This window comes from Mastomys coucha, unplaced genomic scaffold, assembly GCF_008632895.1.
Source record: "Mastomys coucha isolate ucsf_1 unplaced genomic scaffold, UCSF_Mcou_1 pScaffold15, whole genome shotgun sequence".
Lineage (NCBI taxonomy): Eukaryota > Metazoa > Chordata > Mammalia > Rodentia > Muridae > Mastomys > Mastomys coucha.
The window spans coordinates 40,519,914-40,547,296 of record NW_022196897.1 but is presented as its reverse complement, the minus strand read 5'-3'; the positions used below and the strand labels follow the sequence as shown (position 1 = coordinate 40,547,296).

Below are 27,383 nucleotides of genomic sequence, written 5' to 3'. Positions count from 1 at the left end.
AGAGAGAGAGAGAGAGAGAGAGAGAGGGAGGGAGAGAGAGAGAGAGAGAGAATGGGTCAGTTAATTTGCTTTATAGCTGGCCTCACGTGCCTAAGCTCAAGCAAACCATCATCTTCAACTTCCCAAGTAGTTGAGTCTAAGGAACATAAATCAGACCCAAACTAGAAGCTTCAGAAGTCACTAAAAGCTTTCCATAAAAATCTCATAATATAATTTTTATATGGTATGAACTGTGATGCACATATAAAATACTAGCTCTACATACTTTAGATTAAGTATTTTCTGCTAAAGGTAATTTCATGTACTTATCTAAGAATTTTCCCAGGTTTGTCTAAAATGAAAGGTTATCATGCTATATCCTGGAAAATATTAAAGACTGCAGGAAAGACTGCAACACTGAGTCATCAAATGTGAGAAAACTTGGAAAACTACAAAAAATGCAAAAGACAACATGCAAAATTAAGTAATTTAATGTTGTGTGCTTAGCACAATCAATCTGGCCTCAGAACAATCTTAAAAGAGGAATGAGTGAAATGTGCTATGAATAAGTTATTTTATTAATTTCCCTGGAAAAGTTAAGTTCAAAGTAAGGGATGATTTGTAAGAATTTTAAAAGAAGAGCCCAACATCTGTAAAGGCTACAGTGTGATCAAATCCAAAGATGGTAACAATCACTTTGCCTGATGACTTCTGTAGTAAAATTGTACTAGTCTAATACTAGTCAACCAGATCAATTATCTCTCCCAAATGCTTACCTTTAATCTCAGCACTTAGGACACAGAGGCAGGCTGATCCCTGAGTTTGAGGTCAGCCTGGTCTACAGAGAGCATTCCGGAAGGCCAGGGAACAGAGAAACCCTGTTCTAAAAACAACTCTCACAAATGATCTTCTAATGCTTCATAACAAACCTTCCTTTAAAAAACAAAAACAAAACAAAACAAGGCAAACAAATAATCCAAACTGGAAACAATAACAAAAAACAGGCTTCCCATGAATTTTTTCATGGAAACAAAGATGACTAAGCCAACTACAGTACCTTAGCAAATTTAGAAAATACAAGTTTTCTAACAAGTATTAGAGCTTACACTGCTTCAGAATTTTTTTCAGATTTACTTTACTGTTTATCTGAATACACATTATGAGCCCTGTACATGCCTAGTGTTCTTGGAAGTCAGGAAAAGAGTGGTGGGTGCCCTGGAACTGAGTTAAGGATGGTTATGAGCCACTATGTGGGTGCTGGAACCAAATCCAGGACCTACGCAAGGGCAGCAAGTGCTTTTTAACCATTGAACCATTCCAGCCCTTACTTCCCAGGGGTTTTAATCACCTTTGAATATATCTTTGAAAAAAACTGAATTCAGAAATAAAGAAAAGTGTGTGTGTGTATGCTGGGGTAGAGGACAGACACAGACCTAGTTCAAGTATTTAAAGGAGGTTTTCACCCTGTCTCGAAAAAAAACAAAAACAAAAAACAACAAAAAAAGAGATTTTCAACCCACGTAACAGATCTAACAGCAATAATTATGCCAAAAGACTAGTAATAAATTGTCTAGTAAATAACACAAAATGATAAAATCATTCTCACAGAAAAAGGGTATATGTGGTTTGAAAAAAAATGCTCCCCTCATAGGCTTATAGGGAGTGGCACTATTAGAAGGTATGGCCTTGTTAGAGTAGGTGTGGCCCTGATGGAGGAAGTGTGTCACTGGGAGCTGGTTTGGGGGTCTCAGATGCCAGGCCCAGTGCCTCTCTGTTCTAGCTGCCTGCTCAACCAGATGTACAACTCTCAGTTACCTTTTCCAGCACCACACTTAGCTGTGTGCTGCCATGCTTTCCACCCTGAAGATAATGGATTAAACCTCTGAACTGTAGGCCTGCCCCTAATTCAATGTTTTCCTATATAAAAGCTGTCATGGTCATGGTGTCTCTTTGTAACAATAGTAACCCTAAGAGAGTACACAATACTTTTCTTATAACCTAATTGAAAATTCAACAAGCTTATTCAAAACTTAGGCTGTTTCTTCATATCTTCATTTCAAACTTTTGTTATCAATTGTAGAGAGAATAAGGATATAATTCCCTAGGCATTTTCTTATGGTAAGATAATCAATTTTTTCCTTGGTATCTTTATAAATTTATCATTGATTTCAGGGAAACTTACTAGAACCGGCCTCTCCTTTTAACTATCCTGTCCCATAAGGAAAAGTTTACTCAGAGGTCTACTATCAATTTCCTATACATTGTAAAGCTGGCTGTGCATTTTTCTCAAACAGATGTGAACTCAAACTCAGAAAGATAGAAGACAAGTATTATCACAACTACCTCAATTTCATCAATAACTTAACAATTTTTGCAATGCTTCTCTCACACGTTTGCTTGTTTATTTATTTTGCAATGTGTGCTAAGCAAAGTGTCTATCACTGAACTACACACTCAACCCAGAAACATTTTTTTTTTAAAGAATGTTTTTCTGTTGGATAAGATTATCCATTCAAATGCTACAATAAATATCCTTTCTATAAGACAAACTATGCTTACTTTAAAATTAATCCCCATGAGTCTGAGTTAACCTGCTAAGTGATACTGACTGTATTTACTCTCCACTAGATTAGAGGCTCATAGAGGGTTCTGTCTTGGCAGTTAGTCCTGCTGTAAAATCAGCGGTTTTCCTCATTCCTGAATAATGGTGAATAATTCTTATAAAATTTTTATCTCGAGACAAACTGCTTACAAAAATATGTGGACATCAAATTCTTCCAAAGTTTGTTTCAGATACATTTAAATTGGCTAAATTTGTGAGCAAGTTTCTAGTTCTAAATTCCTGAAGCAGTATAGGGAGCTTCTTCCAAAACATAATTAGAAACTAGTTTAAGTAATTAGTGGGCCAAAGTCATGCAGAGTTACAGTAAATACTCTACACATGCATTAGCGGCCCATTACAAAATTATGAAAATTATCTAAATGTACATCTAAAAAGGAAATCTAGTAACATTTACCACAAACTTATAAATGAAGAACACTACTGAATCAGCTACACATGGCATATATAAATTATTTATCCCAAAGCCTCTATAACTTAAACTTAATTTGGGAAAACAAAAATAAGTGATTGGATGAATAAAATGGTAAGTTCATACCTAACAGCCCAGTATGTATATCGTCTTCACTTTTCAAGTTTTCTGCATGCAATTCTGTAAATACAAAGAGAGGTTTAGGTAGAAGAGCAGTTAAGTGTTCCTTCATGACGTGAATATCCAAAGGCATTGAAGACACTGTTCAATATCAAAAGGACCCTGAAGTCAGAGCTAGGTTTAATTTCTGATTTACTACCTCAGTTACCTTCAAGCAAATACCTCTACAAGAGTCAACTGCAATAGACATGAGAATAGTGTTTATCTCCTGGGTGTGTTGAAGACAATATGTACAAAAGAAACTTAAGGGCATAATAGAATTTGACTTCAGTTCCTTACTCCAGTCTCCAAAATACCAATGTCCTCTGCAATGAACTTCTACTTATGGGCATATAACTTTATGTTACAAAAGAAAAATAAACTAAGTGCACAACAAATCTATCATGGTTGAAGTGGGGAAACAAAAATATCTGTTCAAGGGCCACCTGCAGCCCATTGGGGGATGGGAGGAAATAAAGCAAAACTGGAGAGATTTAAATTTAATTAGCAAACGTAACACAAGAATGACAGTGTTGAATCCCTTAAATACAAAATACTGTTTTCATGTTTCTATTTCTCAAGAATTGGCAAAAGTCAGCACTAACTAAATTCAAATTTCTTTCTACTATAATAAATACTAAACCATACAATAAATCTGAATGGGGGAAGAGGAAGAGGATCTTTCTGAGCATTCCTTTTGGGGCAGTATGTCAACTTCTGACACAGTAGAATAAACTGTCCGGAAATAACTCTACCTAGTTACAAGGAAAAATAGAAAAACCTGCGTGCCTATAAAAGTAGGAACTTGGGATGAGGGGGAAAACTCCTTGTCCTTTATCTAGTCTGAGACCAAAGTGAATACACAGCATGCCTCTAAAACATCAGCCTTAGAGCGTATACAGCCTATTTTTTTGGTACATGCACTTCTTTGATCCTTTTATAAGTAGGGGGCTCTGATTAAATAGCCGTACTTAATGTTTCAACTCAAGTGTAAGTGTAGATTTAGCTCTTCTAAATGGCTCTGATTACGGAGCAGGGACGTCCAACCAGGGAGAGAAGACAAAAAGGGGAAGAGCAAAGGAAGATAACAGTTTCATGGGAACTCTTTGGGAGGAGAGTGTGAATGGGGGCGTGAGATGTACGGGCTCCACTTTACGCTGGACAGCCTTTCAAGGCCTGGGCTTCAATACCTTTAACGATCATGTAGGCGATGGCCAGAAGGAAACCGAGGAGGATGGCGAACAGCAGCGAACAGAGAATGGAAAGGGCTTGGATGGGCCACCGCCGAGCCTGGGTTCGCTTGGCCGCAGTCGCCGGGAAGATGCCATTGCGCTTATCCGGCAGGACCGGCGACCCGTCCCCGATCCGGGCGAGTAGCGGGGCCCTCTTGGTCTCCGACGATGCCCTGGCCGAGAATTCTGCCCGCAAGTCGCGGGCCACCCGGTCGCATCCCTCGTCTTCGTCGCCTTCGCCCTCACCCCAGCTATCGCCCTGAGTGTAATCGGGGCACACAGGGCCCGGGGTAACCTGACGGCGCCTAAGCGCGCCTGCAGACCTCCAACTCTCCACAAACGACATGGCGGGAAAGACAAGAGAGACCCGCGAAGGTCGTGCGTCCGCCACCGCCACGCCCCGGCCCAGCAACAGCCAATCAGCGACGGCCGTCGGCGGACCCAACCACCGCGCGCAGAGCCGTAGTGGTGCATCAGCTGGTCGCCTCGGGACTCTGCTGCCCGGCGCGCTGTCTGAGCGCGCGCCCGTGGCCCGCGACTGCACACTGATTCGTCCCGCCCTTTCTGGTCCCGAGCCCCATCCCCGCAGCAGCCCGCTCAGCTCGCGGCTTCCTAGCCGCCAATCGCTTCCTCCCTCGGGCGAGGGATCTCCGCCTCGACCGCTCCCAGCCCGCTAACAGTACGCGCCTCCACCCCTCCGCCATGGCGCGCGCTCAGCTCCGGGCGCGCGCACAGTGCTCGCGCTCCCTCCCCCGGGGACGACCCCTCCCCACGCCAACCGCGCGCGCGCGCACCAGGCCGCTAACGCCGGGTGCCGCTTACCCCGCCCCCACCCCACCCCTGGTGGCCTCAGGTTTGTGGGGCGAAAGTAACTAGGGCGGGGGGGTGGGCGACGAAGGTGGCAGGACGCCACTGCCCCACCCCCGGCGGGGTGCGGTGGCCCGAACCCGGGAATCTGGGTCCCCGCTGTGTCTCCTTTCCTGGGGGAAGTTAGTAGAGTTCCCCCCCGGCGGAGCACACGACGCAGAAACTTCCTCCGTCCCCCTTCCCCCCCCTCCATGCAGGCGACGCCGAGGGAGGCTGGGGGCGAATCGCCGCCGAGCTGCGTGTCGGTATCGCGCTCTGATTGGACAGCAGGGAAGCCTGTCAGTTTATTGGCCCCGCTGATCCCGCCCCGCAGCTCAGGGCAGCCTTTACCCTTTGGCCCCAGCGGGCGCCAGCCACTCAGATCGCTTCTTGTTGGTATGTGTAGCGGCAGTGGCCGCCGACGGAGCAGTCTGAGCCCGACGATGAGGCCGGGGACTGGAGCCGAGCGTGGAGGCCTCATGGTGAGTGAAATGGAGAGCCAACCTCCCTCGCGGGGTCCCGGGGACGGGGAGCGGAGATTGTCCGGCTCAAACCTGTGCTCCAGTTCTTGGGTCTCTGCTGACGGCTTCCTGAGGAGACGGCCCTCGGTAAGGGATCGGCGGGGTAGGGAAAAGCGGCACAATGAAAAACCGAGTCAGAGAAACAGGAAGCTTTCTCCGACAGGAGAAGAGTGTACCAGGAAGAGAGCTGCAGATGGTGGGCTACGTCCCAAGGGAGAGAAATGGAGGGCGGGAACGCACAAAGAAATAATGTGGGACCTTGGACTTGCCAGTGGTCGTGGCCTAGGTAGATGCCTTAGGAAGAAGGAAAGTGCTGGGCCCGGGGCGCACTGGGCACCTGAAAGCCCCAGGCTTGACTTAAGGAGCGGCTGCTGCAGTTTATTTATCCGGTAGTGGCGATGATTTGCAGGGGGTGGGGGATTCCGTTGGGAGAATTGGCTGCGGATACTTAGTTTCAAGCCAGGAACAATAGAAGTATAATTATATTTTAAACTCGCTAAAACGGATGAATTTGTTATTTGCATTTAATGTCTGGGACAGAATGACAGTCTTTGATATTTTAATGACATTAAAACATTTGTTTCTTAGTGAAGTACTCTTGGGTAACCCGCACTCTGTTTTAGGACCCCATACTCTGTTTTAGGCCAGACCTCGTCCAAAATAACGTGATGTTAGGTAGTATAAGCTGATTATATGTAGAAAGGTGACAAAGTTGTGGTCAGTGATAATATTTAAGATGGAATTCAGTACATAGTCACCAAGTCTGACCAGTCATTTATCAGTTTGTTTAGTCTTGGAGAGGGGTTGTAATCCTCTAACGAGTTTATTAACTTTTCCATATTTTGTAAATTTTCTGGTTCCTTATAATAATTACTGTAGTGTAATTAAGATTAACATTAGTATATGCTAACCCTGTAATTTGATCACAGTGACTTAATATTGTGCATTACAGTTCAATTCATGGGTTTTAGGTGTTTTTGAAATGACATTTTAAAGAAACGTTTACTGTGTCTTACTTCACTTTTCATTACTTTTCAGATGGGGCATCCTGGCATGCATTACGCACCAATGGGCATGCACCCTATGGGTCAGAGAGCAAACATGCCTCCTGTACCTCATGGAATGATGCCACAGATGATGCCTCCTATGGGAGGGCCTCCAATGGGACAAGTAAGAAGATGTTTTTACTTTGGCTTGCTTATTTTTGTTTGTGTCAAGATTTTAAGATGTAAGTCAGTGTTGAACTTGCAGCTGTTTAAAGGTTAGTTTATGTCCACATAATGTATTCAAACAACACAAACATTACATTGATCATGTCTATAACCAAATTTTGAATGTAGTAAGGCTGTATAAAAAATATTAACTGACTTCCTCAACAAAATTAAGATTTAAAAAATCTTATAAGCCGGCTGTGGTGGCGCACACCTTTGATCCCAGCACTTGGGAGGCAGTGGCAGGTGGATCTCTGAGTTCAAGACCAGCCTGGGTCTATAGAATGAGTTCCAAGACAGAGAAACCCTATCTTGAAAAACAAACAATCTAAAGTGAAAGTATACATCTAATCTATTTAACTTAGTGACTTATTTCAGGCATTATAACTATTAATTTTCTAGGCGTAAATATAGACCAGAAGATAATAATCATAGTGAATGTGTAAAGCATAGCATCAGGAAAATAGTAGTTACTTGGGGTTTTCATTTAGAATGAATTTTATTCTTGGAGTATCTTCCTCTTGTTTGGGGTGTGGAGGGATTTTTCTGCTACTGTATTACTAATTCTTCCCTGGACAGTGCCAAATAGGTAGCTCATTTTCTACTTAATTTTTGAAATGATAATTGCTTCTACACTCCTACTTGTGCGTTGTCCCTTGCATCTCTAGCACAAATCGTAAATGGACATTTTGTAGGAGTGATTGGATTAAAAGGTTTTAAGATGACTCAGTAACACTGGTAGAATTTCTAGAGAAGTCTTCAAGAAAGGCAAGAGCTTGAGTTCCATGAACAGTTGTGTCCTATGCTAGGTTCTATAATACACAGATTCTTGGGCCGGCTGGGTTATTCCAATTGAATATCTTGATACGTCATGAAATTTTTGGTTAGCAGAATATTGTAGAAAGTCAGTTGTATATTTTCTTTTGCTAATGAGTACTATTGAGTTTGAAAATAGTTTAAGCAATGAAGGCTAAAGTTACTGGTGAAATTAAGCAGAAACAAGAGCTTGTATTTTTTTTATTTTACTTCTAATAGTAGAATGGCTCAGTGTTAAATGGTTTTCTTTTATATTTGGAATATAACCCTTAATTTTGTATAAAAAATTTTTATCCAAAGGCACCAGACTGAAAAGATTCTGCCTGCAGGAGTTCCTTATATAAAAGATTCTTTTGCTCTGTTACTCTAGAATAACAATACTTTAAAGCTCCCTAGGATATGCAGAGACAATTCTTGATTCTTCTTCTGTATCTTTCCATCTCTAAGCAACACAAAACCCTTCTTGTTTTCTTGGTAGAGCGGCTCTAACTAGATAATGAGCTTTAAAAAAATATTTATTCTTTAAATGCTCTGGTTCTTATTTAAAATTAGTTTCTTTCCACAGAAAGATAAAATAAAACAATTTGCTACTGCCAGATGCTTCTCTCTTTTCTGGGGCCTTCTGTTTCCATTGGGCCAGTCAAGGTAAGTTTTGCAAGGGGTTGACCTGCTTACCCTTGCTGTGACGGTGCTGTTGCACTAGTAAACCTGAGATGCCAGCTAGTCATTTTTAGTACAGTGCAGATTTGATTTGATTTTTTTTAAGTAATTGGCATACACTGGTCACAGTTTGTTTTATGGCCCCTTCTCTTTAGCTGTGACAGTGACCACTTTCCTAATCAGTTTACTTACTATTTACACACTTCAGATATTCTGAATTTTGCCTCATAGTTTTCTACAACTATTTTTTTTTTTAGTCTAATATGTTCTATGCACCATTAAGTACACCTGACCGTTTAAATGTTTAGCATTCTCCCTCTGAGGATAATGAGTAGGAGACCAGATCTGAAAGCCTCAAGAAAATTGTCGTTGTTTTCTCAGAATTAGATCATTATCTAGTGCCCCCTTCCTACCTAAGAGTATGGGTCCTGGCTTATGGTAAAGCTAAGCTGAATGCTTAAGGACTCTAGGATTCTTTCTTAAAGCTCTGTGAACTTTCTCTTAATGATGAACTGATTGTTTTCCTTCATCATTTCTTCTGTTTGCATATGCTCAGGATTATTAATAGTAATTCTAATAAGAAGATAATTTGAGAAGAAGCAGGGTGCCTGTATAGATTTGCCATCCATCTTTTTAAAAGTTTGTTAAAAACTGTTTTAGATTTTTGGGACCAAGGGCTATATAATCTTCAAAAATAGCTGGTCCTTTAGAACTGCAGAATTCTGTGTCCATTGTTTCATCTAACATGGGCTTAAAGTACATGAAAAATAAATTACAATTTCCAGACCACAAGCAGACTTTTTTTGCCTTGTCATATTCCCATTTAACACATGAAACAGTTATATAGTTACTTAAAGAGATATGTTAGGTAGCATAAGTAATCCATAGATGATTTAAATTATACAAGATGTCCATTGGTTATATGCATATATTATGGCTTTTTTTTTTTTAAAGCAAGGGTAAAAAGGTGTGCATTTTGATACGAACAAGGATCCTGGAACAGCTCAGCCTCCTGTCAGTTATCTGCTGCACTGCCCACATTTAAATTACCTGGCTTAGACCAGCTGAAGATAAACAAAAAGCTAGATTATTGTGGTCTTTGAAATGTTACTGAATATGACAAGACATTTTAAAGCTTGTTGACAAGACATTTTAAAGCTTGTTTATAAAATAGTATGCAACTAGATAGTAATGATCTAGGGTTAAAAAGGGGTTTGCAAAATTGAAATGCAGCTAGTGACTTCAAGAAGTGATATATTTACAGTTTTCTCCCCTTAATGTATAAGATAAACTAGAGTGCCATTTTCTCCAGTTCAGGCTGAATCTATTCTCAAATAACTAGAAATAGCAAACATAACATAACCATAATTTCTTTCAGGCTTATCTCAACTACCTATCATATAGATTAAATTATTACCTCCTGGTACACATAACTTTGGGGAAAGTTATACTTGTCAGTTATAGAATTAAAAGTATACTGCTAGAAAGGACCTTACAAATAAATCAAACAAATGAACTTTAAATAGTATGTGATAGAAGTAGTTGTTTTTTGAGGGGGTCTTTTTTTTCTTAAATATTTACTGGTTTTTTTGCATAGTAACAATATTCCAAACTTTGCAGTAGAAATTTCTGTTAAAATATGATCGTGTATAAAGCTGTCTTTCTCCATATCCATTCAGAATAAAACATGTTTTGTCTTTAAAGTCTTTTCTTTTCCATTTTCATTTTCCTTCTTTTCTGTGTGCTTTTAAATCACCAAGAACATTAAATTTTGTTATCTTTAATCAGCTGATTTTACCTTTGCACAACAGAGTGCTATTAGCTGGCTCTGTTCTTGAGTGTTAACTTTCCTCTGATTTATAAAAAGAATGAGATGAAGTCTTGAGCTCCTTTCCAGAGTTAATACTTCGTGGTTCAGTTTTCTGACTTTATCAAATTTTTATGGATTGATTTGGAAATTAAATTCTTGCTAAGTAATTTCAGGTTGGGGGGGTGATTTTTGATAATACATTAGTGAGTAGTTACATCTTACAAATAAATTTGTTTGTTTGTTTTTTTACTTTAATACTGAGAAGAAACTCACAGATCTGTAACAGCCAGGTTGTCCTATTCCCATGCCTTGGAGATTCAAACTGTTTTTGAGCTGGTTTTCTTGCTTCAAGGCTAATTCTACCTCCTATCAAAAAATAAAAAGTAAAATGTATTTCTTTGCTTAAGAATCTCCAATATTGTGTATCTGTGACTTAGTGTCTAAATTCCACAGCTTTAAGTTTGAAAGATCTTCTGTAATACACATCAAAGCAACATTCAATGATGCATGTTTTTATACTCCCTAATACGAGTTCCTACTAATCTTTTCATGGTGCCTTAAATGGTTATATTAGCTCTTGACTTTAAGCTTATACTTCTGTCCTTGCCTTCCTGCTTTCAAGATCACTATCACCATGACATCCTTGCTTGCCTAAATTATTTTCTCAAACAGGTTTGAACACTCTTTACCTCCTCTCTAAATTATTTAACACATTGATATGCTTGGAATTTTTACTGTTTTATTTTGGCACTTAGTGACATTTTTCCTCTTTTATTTTTTCCTTAATGTTTTCTGATTTGCTGTTTCCCTAACAAGTAATAGATTTATAAAGTCTTAGCAAGAACTGAGTTGTTCTTGTTAAGAATTGTCAGTGCTGAGCACAGTTCTTGGTGCATTCTGGGTGCTCGGTAATACTTGTTGAATGAATGAAATGAGTAGATACTATTTCCTATAATGTAAACTAGAAAGTAACTGATACATGTGTATCTAGAGGTTACTTGTGACTTTACATTGTCCCTGCTTTTAGTATGGGAGTCATATGGCTTTCTCATTTAGCAAAAATAAATGAAATGAAATAAATTAGTTTTTTGGGATCTTGTTTTTAGTAAAGAAATCTAAATACTTCCACATAATGATATGCACATGTATTTCTAGCTGTGTCATGTCATTGAGGATGAAGTCTTGCCATATATGTCTTTATAACATAAAAGGTGATTTGTAATAAGCTTTGCAGAGATAATCAATCCATTGGTACTTAAATTTATCTCATTAATGAGATGCTTTATTTTATTTTTAATATTGGCCAGACATTAAAAGGCACATAATAATTTTTATGTTATCTACTTGAAATTCCCAAATCTAGGTAGTTTCTTTGCATTTACTTCTTTCAAGCAAATACTTTATAAATAACATTATCCTAGGGCAAATAAATGTCTTTACTTTTATACTGTGGTTCAATTTTGACAGCTTTTGCTAGAAAGGCTACAGATATACTTATTTCAGCTACTATTTAGATGGTAACTCATTTAAATATGAACTCATTCAAAACTTGAAATGCAATAATATTTTTAAGTATTTAATGTTTGGAATGATCTAAGAAGACTTAATCTGTATCTCTTTGATATGCACAAAATACTAAGTTATTGGGAAGTCTTGCATGAAAGTTTTAAAAGTGCTGCTAGGTGTTTATCTGTCTTGCCTACCACTTTTCTAGTAGCATTTCAATCATAAATACTACCAACAGGTAGTAAACTTTCTAATACAGATGTGTACTAGAAGACCCCCGACCCCATTTTTTCCTGTGTTTACCTAGAAGAATGGACCTGTTTTGAAGGCTTATAAGTAAGAATGGGTAGATTATGTTCTTAGAAGACTTATCATGTGTGAATTGGTTAGCATTACTGAGAGTGTCAGAATATTCCTGGGCACGTGGAAATGTTGTAGATATGAGTCTAGTCAATTTACCATCTGTTTTCTTTCATTTACTTTAGGGTATGGTCAATTTTAATTAGCAGTTAATAAAGATATTACATTTGCTTTAGTGGACTTAAATCTGTTATCTTTTAGTATGCTTTTTGGTGCTGTTGGGCATGTATATTGAAGGACTGTAATGCTAGCAGTTGAGGACTGTCCTGGGTTGAAATACAGTTTGCTGTACCCAAGGCTCTAATTTTTCAGTTAAATAAAATTTTTGTATGGTTTATCTTTTTTTCTAATGAAAATTCTTATTACTGTATACACAGAATCACATTCATTAGGTCCTTATCTTCAGAACCTTACGTTCCTTTTAACAGCATGGACTTAGAATCACATATTTCATTGTGTAGTCTGGGAAGGTTGCTGCTCCTGTAAATGAAACTTCAGTAATAATGTTTCAGTCAACTTAACAGCAGCATGTATGCTAGCAGTCTGACAAGAATGCAGTGGAGCTGAAATTTTTTGTGATGTGTTTTTTACTATACACTTTCTATATTTAGATATAAGAATACTTTGTATTACAATCTTCTGTAGTATTTATATTTGTTACAGTAATGACCCAATGACATAGCAGTCTTGTGGTCATAGCACAAAGTAATGCTCATGTGTTTCTGATACTGTACTACTTTACCAGTCATTTTAAAGATTATCTTATACAAGTCATTTATAGTGCATAATACTTGAGTTAGTAATGGTACCAATAGAATCTGTTGCTGATTTATGTACTTACACAATATTCCTGGTTTATGTGTTTACTATGCTATCCTTTTATTGGTTTGGAATGTACTTTATTTACAAAAACAAACTCATTGTAATATAGTTACATGTTACATGAACTGTAGCCTCATACATCTTAATGTTCACTGGGCCTCTTGATAAATGAAAGGGTACATGCAGTGATTGACTGAGTTGTATCATCTAAGTTTCTGAATGTATACATTGCGTAATAAAATCAGATGTTATATTTATCAGTGAGTGTGTCTGCTGTTAAGTGAAGCATGCTGTATTTAATGTTGTAGCTCACCCTTTTAGTACTCAAAAAGTATAAAGGCTTAGATAGCAGTAATATTAACTATCTTGAAGAACGTAAAAGAGGGATTATAATGCTCTTGTGTCCTAAAAAAGGCTTTAGATGACAATTTTAGTACAAAATTTAAAGTCCTTAATTTTGTAAAACTTAAGAGCCATTATTATTTGTGTTCTTCTAGTTGAATTTAGAACTTTTTTGCAATAAAAAAAAAACCCAGTGGTACTCATTTTCACTCTATACTTATGTTGCATAATCTGCTGTAAAGGATTATAATTTTGTCATGTTTATATAAGCTTTGAGAAATTCATATACCTTACCGAATTTAATCTTCTTGTCTGAAAACTGTTGGCCCAGTTTGTCCAAGTTGTATTTGGTAACTGGATGGTCTAAAGAGTTAAGTGAATTTTGTACTAACATTGCAAAGCCAGCATTAAATGTGGTACTTAGTTGGGGGTGGGGAGTTGACTTTTTTATTACATGCATTGATTTTCATTGGAGGTATTAAGTTTATGCTGTTCTTTAGATGGGCCTTTAATGGAAAAAAAAACATAACAAAGTTGAGAAATAGATAAAGAATGGCTGAGGGAAAGGATTATTTAGAAGGTTCTCGTATTGTAGAAGGTTAAGAGCAGCAATAATAAAATATTATTGGTTGGTCTTTCATGTTTTCAGGGGCTACGCTTAGATTCAGTCATCATTGGCAAAAGTATTTAGAGAAAGATTTGTGTTTAGACTGAATGTGTTCAGAAATTTTTGCAATATAATAACTAGATAGCATTTAATATTTATTAGGTAATGTAAGAAATCTAGTTGTGATTTAAAATTTACCAGGGGTATGCATGGATTATATATAAATGTGTTGCCACTTTATATGAAATAAACATTTGGCGATTTTGTTATCCATTAGGTGGTGCTAGAATTATTAGTACTGTGGGACAATTCCAGTAGCTTGTAGCTTATCTAGTAGCTTTGATTGAGCATTATTTTAGTTGCCTTACATTCATTATTGTATTTAATTTCCTTGCAGTGAGTCCTGTCAGGTAATATTTTTTCTGTTAATGAAAAGTCGAGGTCCAGAGAGGTCAATGTCATAGCAGCCCAAGGTCCCAAAGCTGTTAAGTAGTCAAGCTAAGATAGGAATTCTGCTTGTCTAACAATGGCTGAGCTGGGCTCAGTTGGATTCTGTATATAAAATTGTAAAATTAAGCTAGGCAGTCCTAGCACTTGCCTTTAATCTCAGTACTTGGGAGGCAGAGGCAGGCAGATTTCTGAGTTTTGAGGACAGCCAAGTCTATACAGAGAAATTTTTCTTGGGGAAAAAAAGGGTTAGACTATGTAATCAGTTGAGTTAACCACCTCAGAAGACATTTTCTTATTAGCTATATGTATGCTCCAAGGTTCCCTGTAGACTCCCAAAACCAAACCATATATGCATGTTTACTGTTGTCCAAGATGCCATGCTGTGCTGCCTTGTAATTCTAGAGTCTGTCTATCCTTGGAAATTTTATGTCCTCATACCTTCTTTTGCGTCATTCCTATAGTTAGGGTTTGGGGGCGTTATTAAGTAAAATGAGAGTTACTTGAACTTATGCACACATATACTGCAATACGTCAAAGGTAGCTCTAGTATGCAAGACTGGTTGGTAGGAACTATAGCTATGGCATGTATACTAAGAAAACCACATAATTTAAAATCTTGTGGATTTTTTTATTGGTTATTTTATTTATTTATATTTCAAATGTTGTTCCCCTGCCCAGTTTCCCCTGAGCAAATCCCTATCCCATGCCCCCTTCCCCCACCTCAGTGAGTATGCTCCCCCTCCCACCCCTCCCATCTCACCAACCTAGCATCCCCCTACACTAGGGCATTGAGCCTCCACAGGACCAAGGGCCTCCCTTCCCATTGATGCTAGATAAGTCTATTTCTGCTACATATGCGGCTGGAGCCATGGGTCCCTCCATGTGTACTCTTTGGTTGGTGGCTTAGTCCCTGGGAGCCCTCGAAGGTCCAGTTAGTTAATATTGTTGTTCTTCCTGTGGGGTTGCACTTCCCCCTTCAGCCCCTTCAGGGCATCCTCGACTGTGTTGATCAGGCTCTGACAGAGCCTCTCAGGGGACAGGTTCCTGTCAGCAAGAGCTTCTTGGCATCAAAACTTGTGGATTTGTTTTTAAAGTTTACACGTAATATTTTCAGACCTACGTTGGCCATAGGTTACTGAATCTGAAATGTAAAGCTGTTTTTACTTACTTTAGAATTTCTAAGTTTGTAGGTTGTATTTAGTAAACTGATTTTGAACACTGTTTGTCTTACTAAATGTTTTCTATGTATTTAACAGAAAATATTTTCACTTTACATTAGTCTGTCTTATTTTGTAATTTATTGTTGCTATTTTGAGATGGGGATATCAGATCCCCTTGTGACTGGAGTTACAGATGATTGTGAGCCTCCGTGTAGGTACTGAGAATTGAGCCAGAGTTCTTGGTCCATGCTCTTAACTGCTGAGCCATCTCTCCAGCCTTTTGTTCAGCTTCTGTAGCATTGGTGCTGCTTTTATTGTCTACTTATATTTTTAAAGTATATAAAGTGATAAAACACTCATTTATATTTAACATTAGAAACTTTCTGGGATGCTAAGAGCAATAGAATAGGTTGTGTGGGTGGCATTCCTTTTTATTCTTTGATAATTGTCCTCTAACTTGTGCTTCTTCTGAATATCTATTATCCCTCCACTACTCCACACTGAATGAAAGCCCTCATGCATGCTAGACAAGTGTTCTACTATTGATCATACATCTGCAGTCCTATTTTTATCTTCAGACAAGATCTTGATGGGGAAATTGTTCACACTGATCCTGAATGGGTTTTTCTTCCTCAGCCATCAGTGAATTAAGAGATTTATTATGAGTGTCATTTACAATACCTAGCTTGAGTATATCAGAGATGACTCAGAGATTAAGAGCATTGACTGTTACTCCTCAGGGTTTACTTTTCCCCAAACACTGTCTCTGGTTTTAATAACTAACAGTTGCATTTTTTATAATACTTTAGATATTGGCCAAAGTAGAAGAAATAGACTAATGTCAATAGCCATTTGTGCTTAGAAAATGATGTATTTCATGAAATTGCTATCATTATAGTCATTAAGAATTTTTTCTTTTTTAACGTCATTTTATTGAACTTGAAGGTTTACTAACAATGGGGGGGGGCTGGCAAATAAGAAATCTAAGAGACTTTACAATTAGAGTTGGCTATACCCTCCATGTGAATGAAGCAAGACACTAACTTACCATGCCAAAAACAACAAAGAAACTTTCCTACCTTTTGGTTTGAAAAGATAAACCACTGCTGAGTATTAAAAATTTAAATCACTTTTCTGTACATTTATAGCCTGGATTCACTTTCATTAATACTGATATTAAAACAGCCAAAGGAATATATTACAGAGAATTTCATTAGTCTCAAATTGGGGGTTCAGCCAAATAACTAGTATAACTGAATCCAACTTCTTGCAAAGAATATAACTTCAGAGATAGCAAATGTAAAATGTGCCTGTGTGTTTCGTGTTTAGAATAATAAAAATAGGAGTCATTGTAACATTTCCTAAGTAGATAATAGGGCCTCAGGGAAATAGGTCATTCTACTATGTTCCAAACACTGAGAGCTCCAAATAAACCAAATTTGTAATAGTAGTTTTGTATGAAATACAATATCTTGCATAAAGATGTTCTTCAGTTTCATATTCATACCATCAGTTTCACTTTTAGAATATTTAGTTATGTAAAAATTTCAAAGCTCATAAATAAGTTTGTCAGGTAAAACAAGCATAACAAAGCTTTGCCTGCTAGGACTTTAATGGAAAATGCTGAAGAAAACTGTGCCTTTGTATTTTTCTATCACACCTCATTTTCTAACCATAACTGAATTCCGCACTACTGAATGATTGTGAAGTGGTTAAAAATTTGAGAAATAGGAAGGACAGTGAAAGAGACAATTATGTCAAAGTCTTTATGTTCTTTATTTGGTTTTGAATGTTTGTTGTCTCTTTGATCTGGTTAAAACTTCACCTCTATTATGGGAGTTTTATAGCTTTTTTAAATGGAATTTTTGTCTTTATATTAAAGTCAGAATATTTCAGCTGATGTACTAGTTTACTTAGACTATTGTAACTGCAGGTAATGATTAATGGAGTTTTTGGTTTTTGTTATTTTTTTTCTTTTTTAGTATTCTCCATTTTAAAGTACTTTTTATTTCAACCTTAGGAGAAATTGCTATTTTTTTATTTTTTATTTTTTTTAAGGTTTTTAAAATGTCCACTTCTGAAATTATATTAGGGTTCTAGCTTGGATTCTGTTAGATTCCCACTGTGCTTTTGGCATGGCTTTCTCATGTTACCTCTTCAATTCATTGTTGTTTTCTAAAGCATAGATAGAAAGCTTTTTAGAAGTATCTATCTTTGTTTGCTATTTCTTTTTTCTTAACATATATATATATATTTTAATCTTTTAGTTAAGTTTTGGAGGCCTCTGTGCTTGTTTTCAAATCTTATATTTTTTTTAAAGTATTATTTTGAACATATGTTCCAAGTAACCTAGCAAATTCTTCTAACTAACCATAATTACTGCCCAATAGTTGAAAGAATTTTTAGCAGGTTTTTAATCTGTTAACCCCATGCTGGTCTACAGGTATTCTGGCCCATTTTACTTTGAGTTTTCACAAGTAATAAAACTCAATATAGATATTACCTGTTTTCCTATTGATCAATGTGCTTATTTTTCTCTTCCTGTTTTGTAACTTGTTCATTTTATTTGAAATTTGAATAACCACTTTCCTTGTCCTAGTGCTGTAATTATTAAAGTTTTTATCACCCTACAAGTTTCCTTTTTTTCTTTTTTTTTGATTCTTTTGATACTCAATATGTTACAGTCAAAATTCTAATATGGTACTGTATTTTATGTAACATAGGTGAATATTTTGATCAAATCCTTTAGAAAGTAAATTTTCATGATTTTTATTCATGCTTAGCTTAGTCCTTATTCAGATTTTAATTGCTGTCCTTAACAGACTAAAATAAATTCTCAAAACTAGTATGATCAGATATTTATGTATTTTTTTATAATTAAATTTCAAGTCAGTGTTTAGATTTTAAGCACCTTTGATCGAAGATTTTGAAAAAGACCAGATTATTGTAAAGTTTATTTAGTACAGATTAAGAATAAAAGGTAAAAATACTAAAAATTTTTTTTGTCTTATATTCTCTTGTTCCAAATAAGGGAAGAAATTGTTTAATTTAATTTAAGAATAAATGGAAATGAATAGTCTCAAGTTTGACTTAGAATAATACCAAGTCTGTTCTTCTAAATAAACTTAATTAAGATATTTTTTACCATACAAATGAATTGTGGCGTAAGTATCAGAACAGGATCATCAGAAACTACTTCATTCATTCAACAAGCACTTACTAAGCATATTATCCATATACTATAGTCGCATAGTTTCAGTGGGTTGTATTCTTAAATTGTACGATACTTTTAATCCTAGAAAGTGTTTTGATCTTACTTGATAACCACTTTTTAACTTTTATTTTAGATGCCTGGAATGATGTCTTCAGTAATGTCAGGAATGATGATGTCTCATATGTCTCAGGCTTCCATGCAACCTGCCTTACCGGTTGGTAATCTTATGGAAATAATTATTTTCTGTGTTTTGATTACTTTCATGTATAAATAATAATGTGCATGTACTTTATAGGACACCCCAAAATTAAAGTGTAATGTGGAAATTGTAATAGAGTATTACATTGCAACACATATACATGTTCAGTGATACAACTAGTTCTGTAATAAATAAGGCATGTAAAAAATTTGTGAGGGAAAAACATTTTAGTTGTCATGTACTATTTCAAACATGGCATTTAATTTATTAAGTGCTAGTAAAAATTGACATTCAACTTAAAAATGAGAAGACTTAATTTTTTGAAATGCCCATTTTGGTAAAACTTGTTGCAAATTAACTTAGAGTATTCTTGAATAGAGACTTACTGTCACACTTAAGTAGTAATTTGGTGATATATAAATACTGTGATACTAGCTTAAGCCTGTTCATTTCCTGAGAGCCTTTAGGCTTTAAAGAATAGGTATGACATACTTATTTAGATTAGTAAGTTTTTAGTGTTTTAGTCAAATTACTGTATTTATTAACATTTTCATATGTTACATTACAAAAATATGTTGAGGCGTCTTAAGGCCCTATTTCTAATATATTAACATTGGTGGGGTTTGTTGCTTAATCAGTAGAACTTGTTTTTCAGAGCGTTAGAGATTTCAGAATTGAGAGGGGAAGGTTGTAGTTCTGCATACAATTGATAACCATGTAATGTCTTAAAGTAATTAAATTACCCCAACTTTGATAATCTCTTGAAATGTATAGCAAGCCCGGGAGTTGAAACCACTAGAAATATTAGTCTTTTAGTGGCTTACGGATTACACGTGAAACTGATTTACATTACATTATTGCTATAAAATGTAGTTTAAATGATTTTGAATGTTAGTAATTTAATTTCTCTTCTTGCAGCCTGGAGTAAATAGCATGGATGTAGCAGCAGGTAAGTCTACAATGTTTGGTGGACTTCATTTGGAAAGATGCAGTCATATTATAACAAGGAATGAACGTGGTATCTGGGGTTGAAGAGATAGTCCAACAGAAGTACTTGCTCTTTTTTCAGAGGACTTGGCATGCATTCCCCACTCTTACTTACATCATTAACAACCACTTGTAATTCTAGTTCCAGGGGATCTGATGCCTTCTTCTGTCCTTCTTGGGCACCAGGCATCCATGTGGAATATGTACATACGTGCTAACAAGCCACTCATGCACATGAGATTAAAATCTGACAATAGATAGTATTTCCAACTGAATCCTTATGTAAATTTATTGTGCAAATTCTCTGGTTCTCATTTTTTATATTTTGTGATTATTATTAAATACTTAAAATTTATATTGGAACATTTGATCTGAATTTCAGTGCTTAACAATCTCACCTAAGTTCCTTTATTATATATGCTACTAAATACAATAATGCCTCTGTCAACATAATCAGAGTCAGAATATTTACACAATGAACTATACTGAGTTCATATTTCTACTTAGGGAACATAGGAATGGATAGTAGCTCTACTTTTAGATATGAGGAATTTGTTCTTCTTGGACTTCTGTTTTACAATCTTTGCTTCCTCTTTTACTTATTTTAAGTTGACTGGTTGCTAGTTAGACATTATTTGTGTGAGCTTTATCACTAAAATGTGAAAATCCCTTACATCATAAAGATACACACACATACACATGCATCAACATAAAGATAAATATATACGTATGTATCCCATATATGATATATATGTGTGTGTGCCATATATTTATACAGTAGTGTAGGACAGCACTAATAAAACTGTGATGGTGAAAATGTTCAATAAACTATACTATCAAATACAGTTGCTACTAGCTACATGTAACTGAATATTTGAAATGTGGCCAGTACAATTCAGGAACCACTAATTTAAGAAAATTATTAAATTGTAATTTGAATGCTAAGCAGGAATGTGTGGTATCTTATACAGTAGCACATGTATAAGATCAAAGTAACTAAGTTTGGCAGGAGCTAGAGAACAGAGCATTATTGTACTTTAGTAGCATATATAATAAGGAAAGGAATTTAGGTGAGATTGACACTTGAGAACAGCCAGAAAGCATAATGAATGTTTATTTGGCATCTGACAATTAACTTTGGAGATTGAAGGCTCAGGTTCTGAAAATGCTTTATGCTATAGGTGTTTTATTTGCGGGGTGGAAAGCAAGCAAACAGGTAATATAGGACAGCTCATAAGCTTTAGTAAGAATAAAGAGGAAGGAATAATAATAAGTATTGGAACTATTAAGGAGCACTTCACTTACACTATGAATATTTTGTCTTTTAGGTGCGGCATCTGGTGCAGTAAGTACTTCCTTAGATTTCATTAACATGCTGAATTGAACAGTGGTTTCTGGAGATTGTTTGCTAAGCCATCTTTAGTTTTCCATACCAAATGTTGAAATTTTTTAGTTTAAAAAATAATTTTGATGAATGTTAGGAGAGATTGTTTCTGTTTTTTTGTGGCTGTTTCAAAATACGAAGGCCAACTACTTTAAAGAAAACAAAACAGGTTTTTGGTGTTCCAGTCAACTCTGGAAGTCAAATCTTGGCAGACGAATCACTGCTAAGATGTAGATTTTTGTAAACACCCCTATGGGGAAGATTGTCACTCTTGAGTTGAACCCTAATCTTCTATAGAAAATGTAAAATACATGATCAAGGATAAGGAAGGAATTCTCTGATAAGCTGAGGCTGCTCCCTGCTAGTAAGCAGTGGGAAGATGCCATCCTTGGTCTAACCTCAGCATTCACAGTGATTCCACCCCTCCTCCTGGGCTGAGACTTCATGGTGGTGCTGAGAAAAGAAGTCTGTCCTTCCCAGGAAGAATAAGCATAGGAGAAAGGCTAAGTTTGCTGTGTTGAAAGACTGTAAGGTGGATAAAAATACAAAATTAGTTGCCTTTGTCGAGAGTCTCATTCTGACGAAAGTGGTGCCGGAGATTTCATGGCCAGTCACTTTGACAGACATCACTGTGGCAAGTGTTGTCTGACTTAACTGCTTCAACAAACTAGAAGACAAGGAGTTGTGCATGAGTTAATAAAAGGACAAGAGTTAGGGTGAGGGTGGGGAAGAAAGGGAGGTTTTTGGAGTTGGAAAGATGGCTCTTTGGGTAAAAGTACTTTTTGTACAAGCATGAGAACCTAATTTCAAATCTCTACCTCTATGTGCCTATAACCCAGCACTGGGGGCCAAGATAGGCGAGTCCCAAGACCTCTCTGGCCAGCTTAGCCAAACAAAGCAGTAAACTTCTGGATTATAGAGTAAGGCAGAGAGCAGTAGAGACTCTTAATCTGGCATATATCTGTATTTACAATGAAACACCCACCTCCTACCCATCAAAGGCAAGAAAAGGGACACATTTCGTACAGTTTTGAAGCTTGGAATATCCAAGATCAGGCCACTCTATTTGTCTGGGCTGTGGTTAGAGCCTCCTACTTACTTTAACAGACATTACTTTGGTGAACATGGAAAAAAAGTATGGTATGTGTAACAAATCATCATGGCTGAGAAGTAGGAGAAGCCAAGGAAGGTTGAAATAAGATTTCTTACTTTTTTTTTAGACAGCAGATTATTTAGTCCCTATGTTTCAGGCTCAAGTACTTCTAGAATTACCTCATACAAACTGTTCATCCAAGTCTTTGTTAGATTTTGCAAAGTAAACTTCCATTAGGTTATACATAGCCTAAGTCCTTTTAAGGAGTTTTATTTCTTAAATCTCATAGTTTTAATTGACTAGAAAGATTACTCTGATTTGGTTTTGTGTATTTATTAGTAGACATTAATGTAATAGTATTAGTAACTATTTAACAGCTTGCTTTATCTTGTGAAGAAAACTTACTAGTTTCATTTATATACTAGTACTTTAAGTTCTTTGTCTTGTAGTAAAAATAAATAATTAAATTATTTATTAATTTAATAATTAAAATTAAAAGTTTTCCTGATACTATTTTTATTTTTATTAACATAGTATACAGTATAATAGGTTTCTATAATATTTTCACATGCATATAGTTAACATTGAATATATTTATCCCCCTTTTGTTTGTCCCTTTCCTTTTCTCAAATAAGTGTCTATTTTATAAGTCTAGGTTCCACATACGATAGAGCATGTGATTTTTTTTTTAAGGTTTATTTTTTATATAATATATATGTTTTGTCTGCATGTATGCACACTATCATATCCAGTGGGATGTAGACAGTTGTTTACCACCACGTGGGTGCTGGGAATTGAACTGTGGACCTCTGGAAGAGTGCTTTTTAATTCCTAAGCCATCTCTCCAACCCTGAGCATGTGATATTTTTATCAATGGGGCATATTTCTGTTTAAATTATGATCTCCAGTTTGTTTCATTTTTTTGCAGACAAAATGACTATTTACGAGTTAATTTTATAAACACACATTTATATTAGTTCTCCATTAATTATAGGAACCCAAGGTAATTGTGTAACTTATGTGTCTCAAAAGTATCCTGTTAAATGTCTTTGGTGTCTCTTGAGTATTGATAGAGTCATTTGCAAGTCGATAACTTGATGTTTTCTTTTTGTATCTCTTTATCTTACTCCACTGGTCAGGATCCAAACATTTCATTGAATAAAGATAGAAAGAATTGATACCTTTTCCCTTCAGACTTTAGAAGAGATACCTTGAGACTTTCTCCTTTTCATATAATACTGGCTTTACTATGTTTGCCACATATACATTGTATTCTAATGCTGAGGTATGGTCCTTTCTTCCACCCTTCCTCTGTTTTCTGTTTTGTTTTGTTTTGTTTTTGTATTAGTTTTTTAGAGGAAGTTTCTGGAACTCTTTGTAGCTTAGATTGCTCTTGAACTTGTGATCATCCTGACTCTTCCTCCCAAGTGCTAGTATTATAAGGGAACATCACCTTACCAGGTAAAGTGGAACTGGGGATTGAGTCTGCCCTTTTCAACTGAGCTTCATCCCCAATTTGAAATGTACTGAGTTTTATTGGGTTTATTTTCTTACATATAGTAAAGAAATTTGTAATTTCTCTCATATCCTATTTATGTTCATATGTTGAACTATCCTTGAATCTTAGATAAAACCAATTTGATCATCATGTGTGAACTTGTTAATATTTCATTACATTGCATTAGTGCCAAAAAACAAATTTGCAGTTTCAGACCATGAATTTTACATCAAAATGAAGTTTGTTTATTCCCATTTCAGGAAAGTCTTTCTGGATTTAGCAAATTCTTAGGATGTATTTTCTTCATCTCACTGGTTATAGAAGTGTATTCCATGCCAAAAAAAAAAAAATAAATAATTCTCCAGACTGTTTGAAGACGTGGTTGTAAAACAATCAGATATTAATACTAAACTACATAATACTAACTACATAATACTAAACTACATAATTCAATTAAGTTTTCAAGTGTTGGTTATATTATGTGTGGTTAAGCATTTGGGGGAAGAATTGAACACTTTCTGTTGATCACTGCTGGCTACAATCATTTAATTTTTTTAATGTAGCTCATTAATTTGCTGAACATACTTCTCAGATGCAGTAGGACTTGTAGCCATTTATTATATACTTCATCAAAATTCTTTAAAGAAATAGTTTTTGTGTTGAATAAGGAAATGAACGTTCAAAGGGTTTTTGTTTTCTTTTGTATTTTTAATTTTTGGTTAGTTCATGAAGTATTCCACCCACCTACTTATCAAGCTTTTTCACCTTTCCAGTTTTCTTTAAAATACCAAGTGACTGCTGAATGGTCCATCCTGAATTCTTTGGCTGCTTCCTGTTTATTTAAAATGATCAGCTTAATATTTTTCTCATCTGATCATTATCAGCTTTGGATGGCAAGCCCCCTAAACTCCTCCTCTTCAAGGCTCTCTGCAAACTTTTCAAGTCCCACTGTATTGTATGTTTCTTAACAGTTCCTGAACCTAAAGCATCATTGATGGTTTGAGGTTTCTCTGCTGCTTTACCAAAATTTTGAACTCAATTAAAATTGTTGAATTTGTATTTTATCTAACATTTCCATAGTATTAAAATAAACAGCAAATAACAGTTCATTAGGAAAAATGTGAGAAGTACATGTTTAGTGTTTGACACTAATCACTTGTGTTCAACATGTATTTGAGATCTTTAAGACCCATCATTAGATTGTTTGTTTTGGTGATGTTCTTTTTGTTTCTTGTTTGTTTTTGTTAATATGATCACATATTGTTATAAACTTCTCAGGGCTTCCGTGGCTCTGTGTCTCAGAGGTTCTGCATGGATGTGTATTCATTATTTCTCTATGAACTTTGTAATTTCCTCAGTGTCTTGTATGACTCAATATTTGTTTGAAAATGGATACTTTAGTCTCTGGTATTTTTTGTTTGTTTCTATACTTTCTCTTATTGCTGATTTTTAGCTTTGTTCCATTGTGGTCTGAAAGAACATGAGGAATTATCTAGTTATATGCACATATATGGCATGTTGAGACTTGGTCTGTGTTCTATGACATAATTGGTCTTGGAGAAAATTCCATATGCTGCTGAGAAAACTGACATTTCTCTATCTGTTGATTGGAATATTCAATCTGTTAAGCCCAGTTTATCCATAATATATTTTAGCTCTGAGGTTTCATTATCTAGTCTTAGTTTTAAAGTCCAGTCTAAATATTAGAGTGTTATTGAAGATCCCCACTATTGATTGTTGTTAGGATCTCTGTGCTCATTTCTATCTTTTGGTGTTTGTTTGTTTGTACACTTTATAAAATTAGGAGCCTCCACTCAGTACTTGGTTTATAAATGTTTACAGTTGTTATGTTTTGACCAGTTACTCCCTCTATTAATATGTAGTGTTCTGTGATAGCAATTCTTTGTTGTCAACTGTATCTGAAATAAACTAAAACCTAAGGAGCTAGGTACACAGGGATTTGCTTTTTCCTTAATTAAATCATTTGAATTGGAAAAAAAAAAAAACACACTAAGAACCACCATCCGAATCTTAAGGTAGGAAGATCCATCTTAATCTGGGCCACACTGTCTGGAGGTAGCCTATATAAGGGACATATACGAAGGAACTTTTTGCCTACCTTCCCTCATAACTCTGACTGACAAGTTTACTCCTTTACTGATACCTGAACTTTCTTCTTTTTTTTTTTTTTTTTTAAGATTTATTTATTTATTATATATAAATACACTGTAGCTGTCTTCAGACACACCAGAAGAGGGCGTCAGATCTCATTACAGGTGGTTGTGAGCCACCATGTGGTTGCTGGGATTTGAACTCATGACCTTCCAAAGAGCAGTCAGTACTCTTCCCCACTGAGCCATCTCACCAGCCCCAGAACTTTCTTCTTAATGCTGGCATATATTGAGGGCCAGCTGAGACATCCAGCCTCCTTGACTAAACAACTACTGGATTCTTGGACTTTCTGTTGATAGAGATTGTTGGAAAAGCTGGACCACAGCCTATATGCCACAATAAGTTCTGTTCCTGAGAGGACCCTGATTAATACATGCCCTTTTTATGACTTCTAACTAGCTTTGGCTTGAAGTTTATTTTTGTCTGATACAAGGCTAGCTCTGCCTGCATGTTTATATTTCCCATTTACATGATAGTTTTCTATCCTTTAATATTATTTTTTATATCTTTTCAAGCTACAACAAGCAGCTGATCAGACAGATTGCAAAAATAAAATAGGAAAAAAATTAATGAAATATAGATTAAAGCACAATACACAAAATTGAGCATTTAGGAGGCAGAGGCAGGAGGATCTGAGTATGAGACCAGCATGGTCTACATGAGGAAGAGCTCCAGGACTCTGACTCAGTCAACTAGAGAGGGAGAGGAGGAGGAGGAGGAGAAGAAGAAGGACATACAAAGTGAGTTCCAGGACAGCCAAGGCTATACAGAGAAACCCTGTCTCAAAAAGAAAAAAAGGAAGGAAGGAAGGAAGGAAGGGAAGGAAGGGAAGGAAAGAAAGAGAAAAAGAGACAGAGAGGAAGGAAGAAAACACAGTTTGTACTGAGAGGTCAAAATTTTCAAACTGTACTGTGGGAATTTAGCCGTTAGTTGAACTCAGTGGTAGACTAGCTCCCAGGACTTAGAAGAATGAGAAACTAGCTCCAAGAACATAGAAGAATGGGAGACCAGCTCCCAGAGCTTAGAGATCGGAGTGGTCTGGCAGGAGAAAAGAAAAATGAGGTAACAAACAATTGCCAGGTGGCTAACCTGCCTCTGAACCCTAGCACAAGCCAGCACCAATCAGAGACTACCTCGTACTTTCCCCTGCCTTAGTTTCTCCTTTTTCCCTAGTAACTGTGTGGGCATAAAAACCTGTTTAAATTTTTGCTTGGGGCCAGACTCCTCTACCCCTGTGAGGGATATGAGTCTCGACCCAGCTAGCTGGAATAAAAAGTCTCTTGCAGATTGCATCAAAAGAAGAAGAAGAAGGAGAGGGAGAGG

The 27,383-nt window shown here is 36.5% G+C and overlaps 2 protein-coding genes across 11 annotated transcripts in view; one reads left to right on the top strand and one right to left on the bottom strand.

Moving 5' to 3' along the window:
- Arl6ip6 (ADP ribosylation factor like GTPase 6 interacting protein 6) overlaps nt 1-5,434 on the bottom strand; it is a 32,859-nt gene extending 27,425 nt beyond the window's left edge. For both annotated transcript variants that reach the window (XM_031370280.1, XM_031370281.1), the window contains exons 1-2: nt 4,361-5,434; nt 3,138-3,191 (exon numbers count right to left, since the gene is read on the bottom strand). In XM_031370280.1, coding sequence (XP_031226140.1) covers nt 3,138-3,191; nt 4,361-4,748 — 442 coding nt within the window. In that variant the 5' untranslated portion in view covers nt 4,749-5,434. The remainder of the gene's footprint in view (nt 1-3,137; nt 3,192-4,360) is intronic.
- The window catches only part of Prpf40a (pre-mRNA processing factor 40 homolog A), a 54,043-nt gene continuing 31,930 nt past the window's right edge, over nt 5,271-27,383 (top strand). For 2 of the 9 annotated variants that reach the window (XM_031370278.1, XM_031370277.1), the window contains exons 1-5: nt 5,273-5,730; nt 6,808-6,939; nt 18,861-18,941; nt 19,845-19,875; nt 21,242-21,258. In XM_031370278.1, the coding sequence (XP_031226138.1) occupies nt 5,461-5,730; nt 6,808-6,939; nt 18,861-18,941; nt 19,845-19,875; nt 21,242-21,258 (531 nt within the window). In that variant the 5' untranslated portion in view covers nt 5,273-5,460. Of the gene's footprint in view, nt 5,857-6,807; nt 6,940-8,361; nt 8,442-18,860; nt 18,942-19,844; nt 19,876-21,241; nt 21,259-27,383 lie in introns of all 9 variants that reach the window. The other 7 variants (XM_031370271.1, XM_031370270.1, XM_031370276.1 and 4 more) reach the window with 5 other exon arrangements.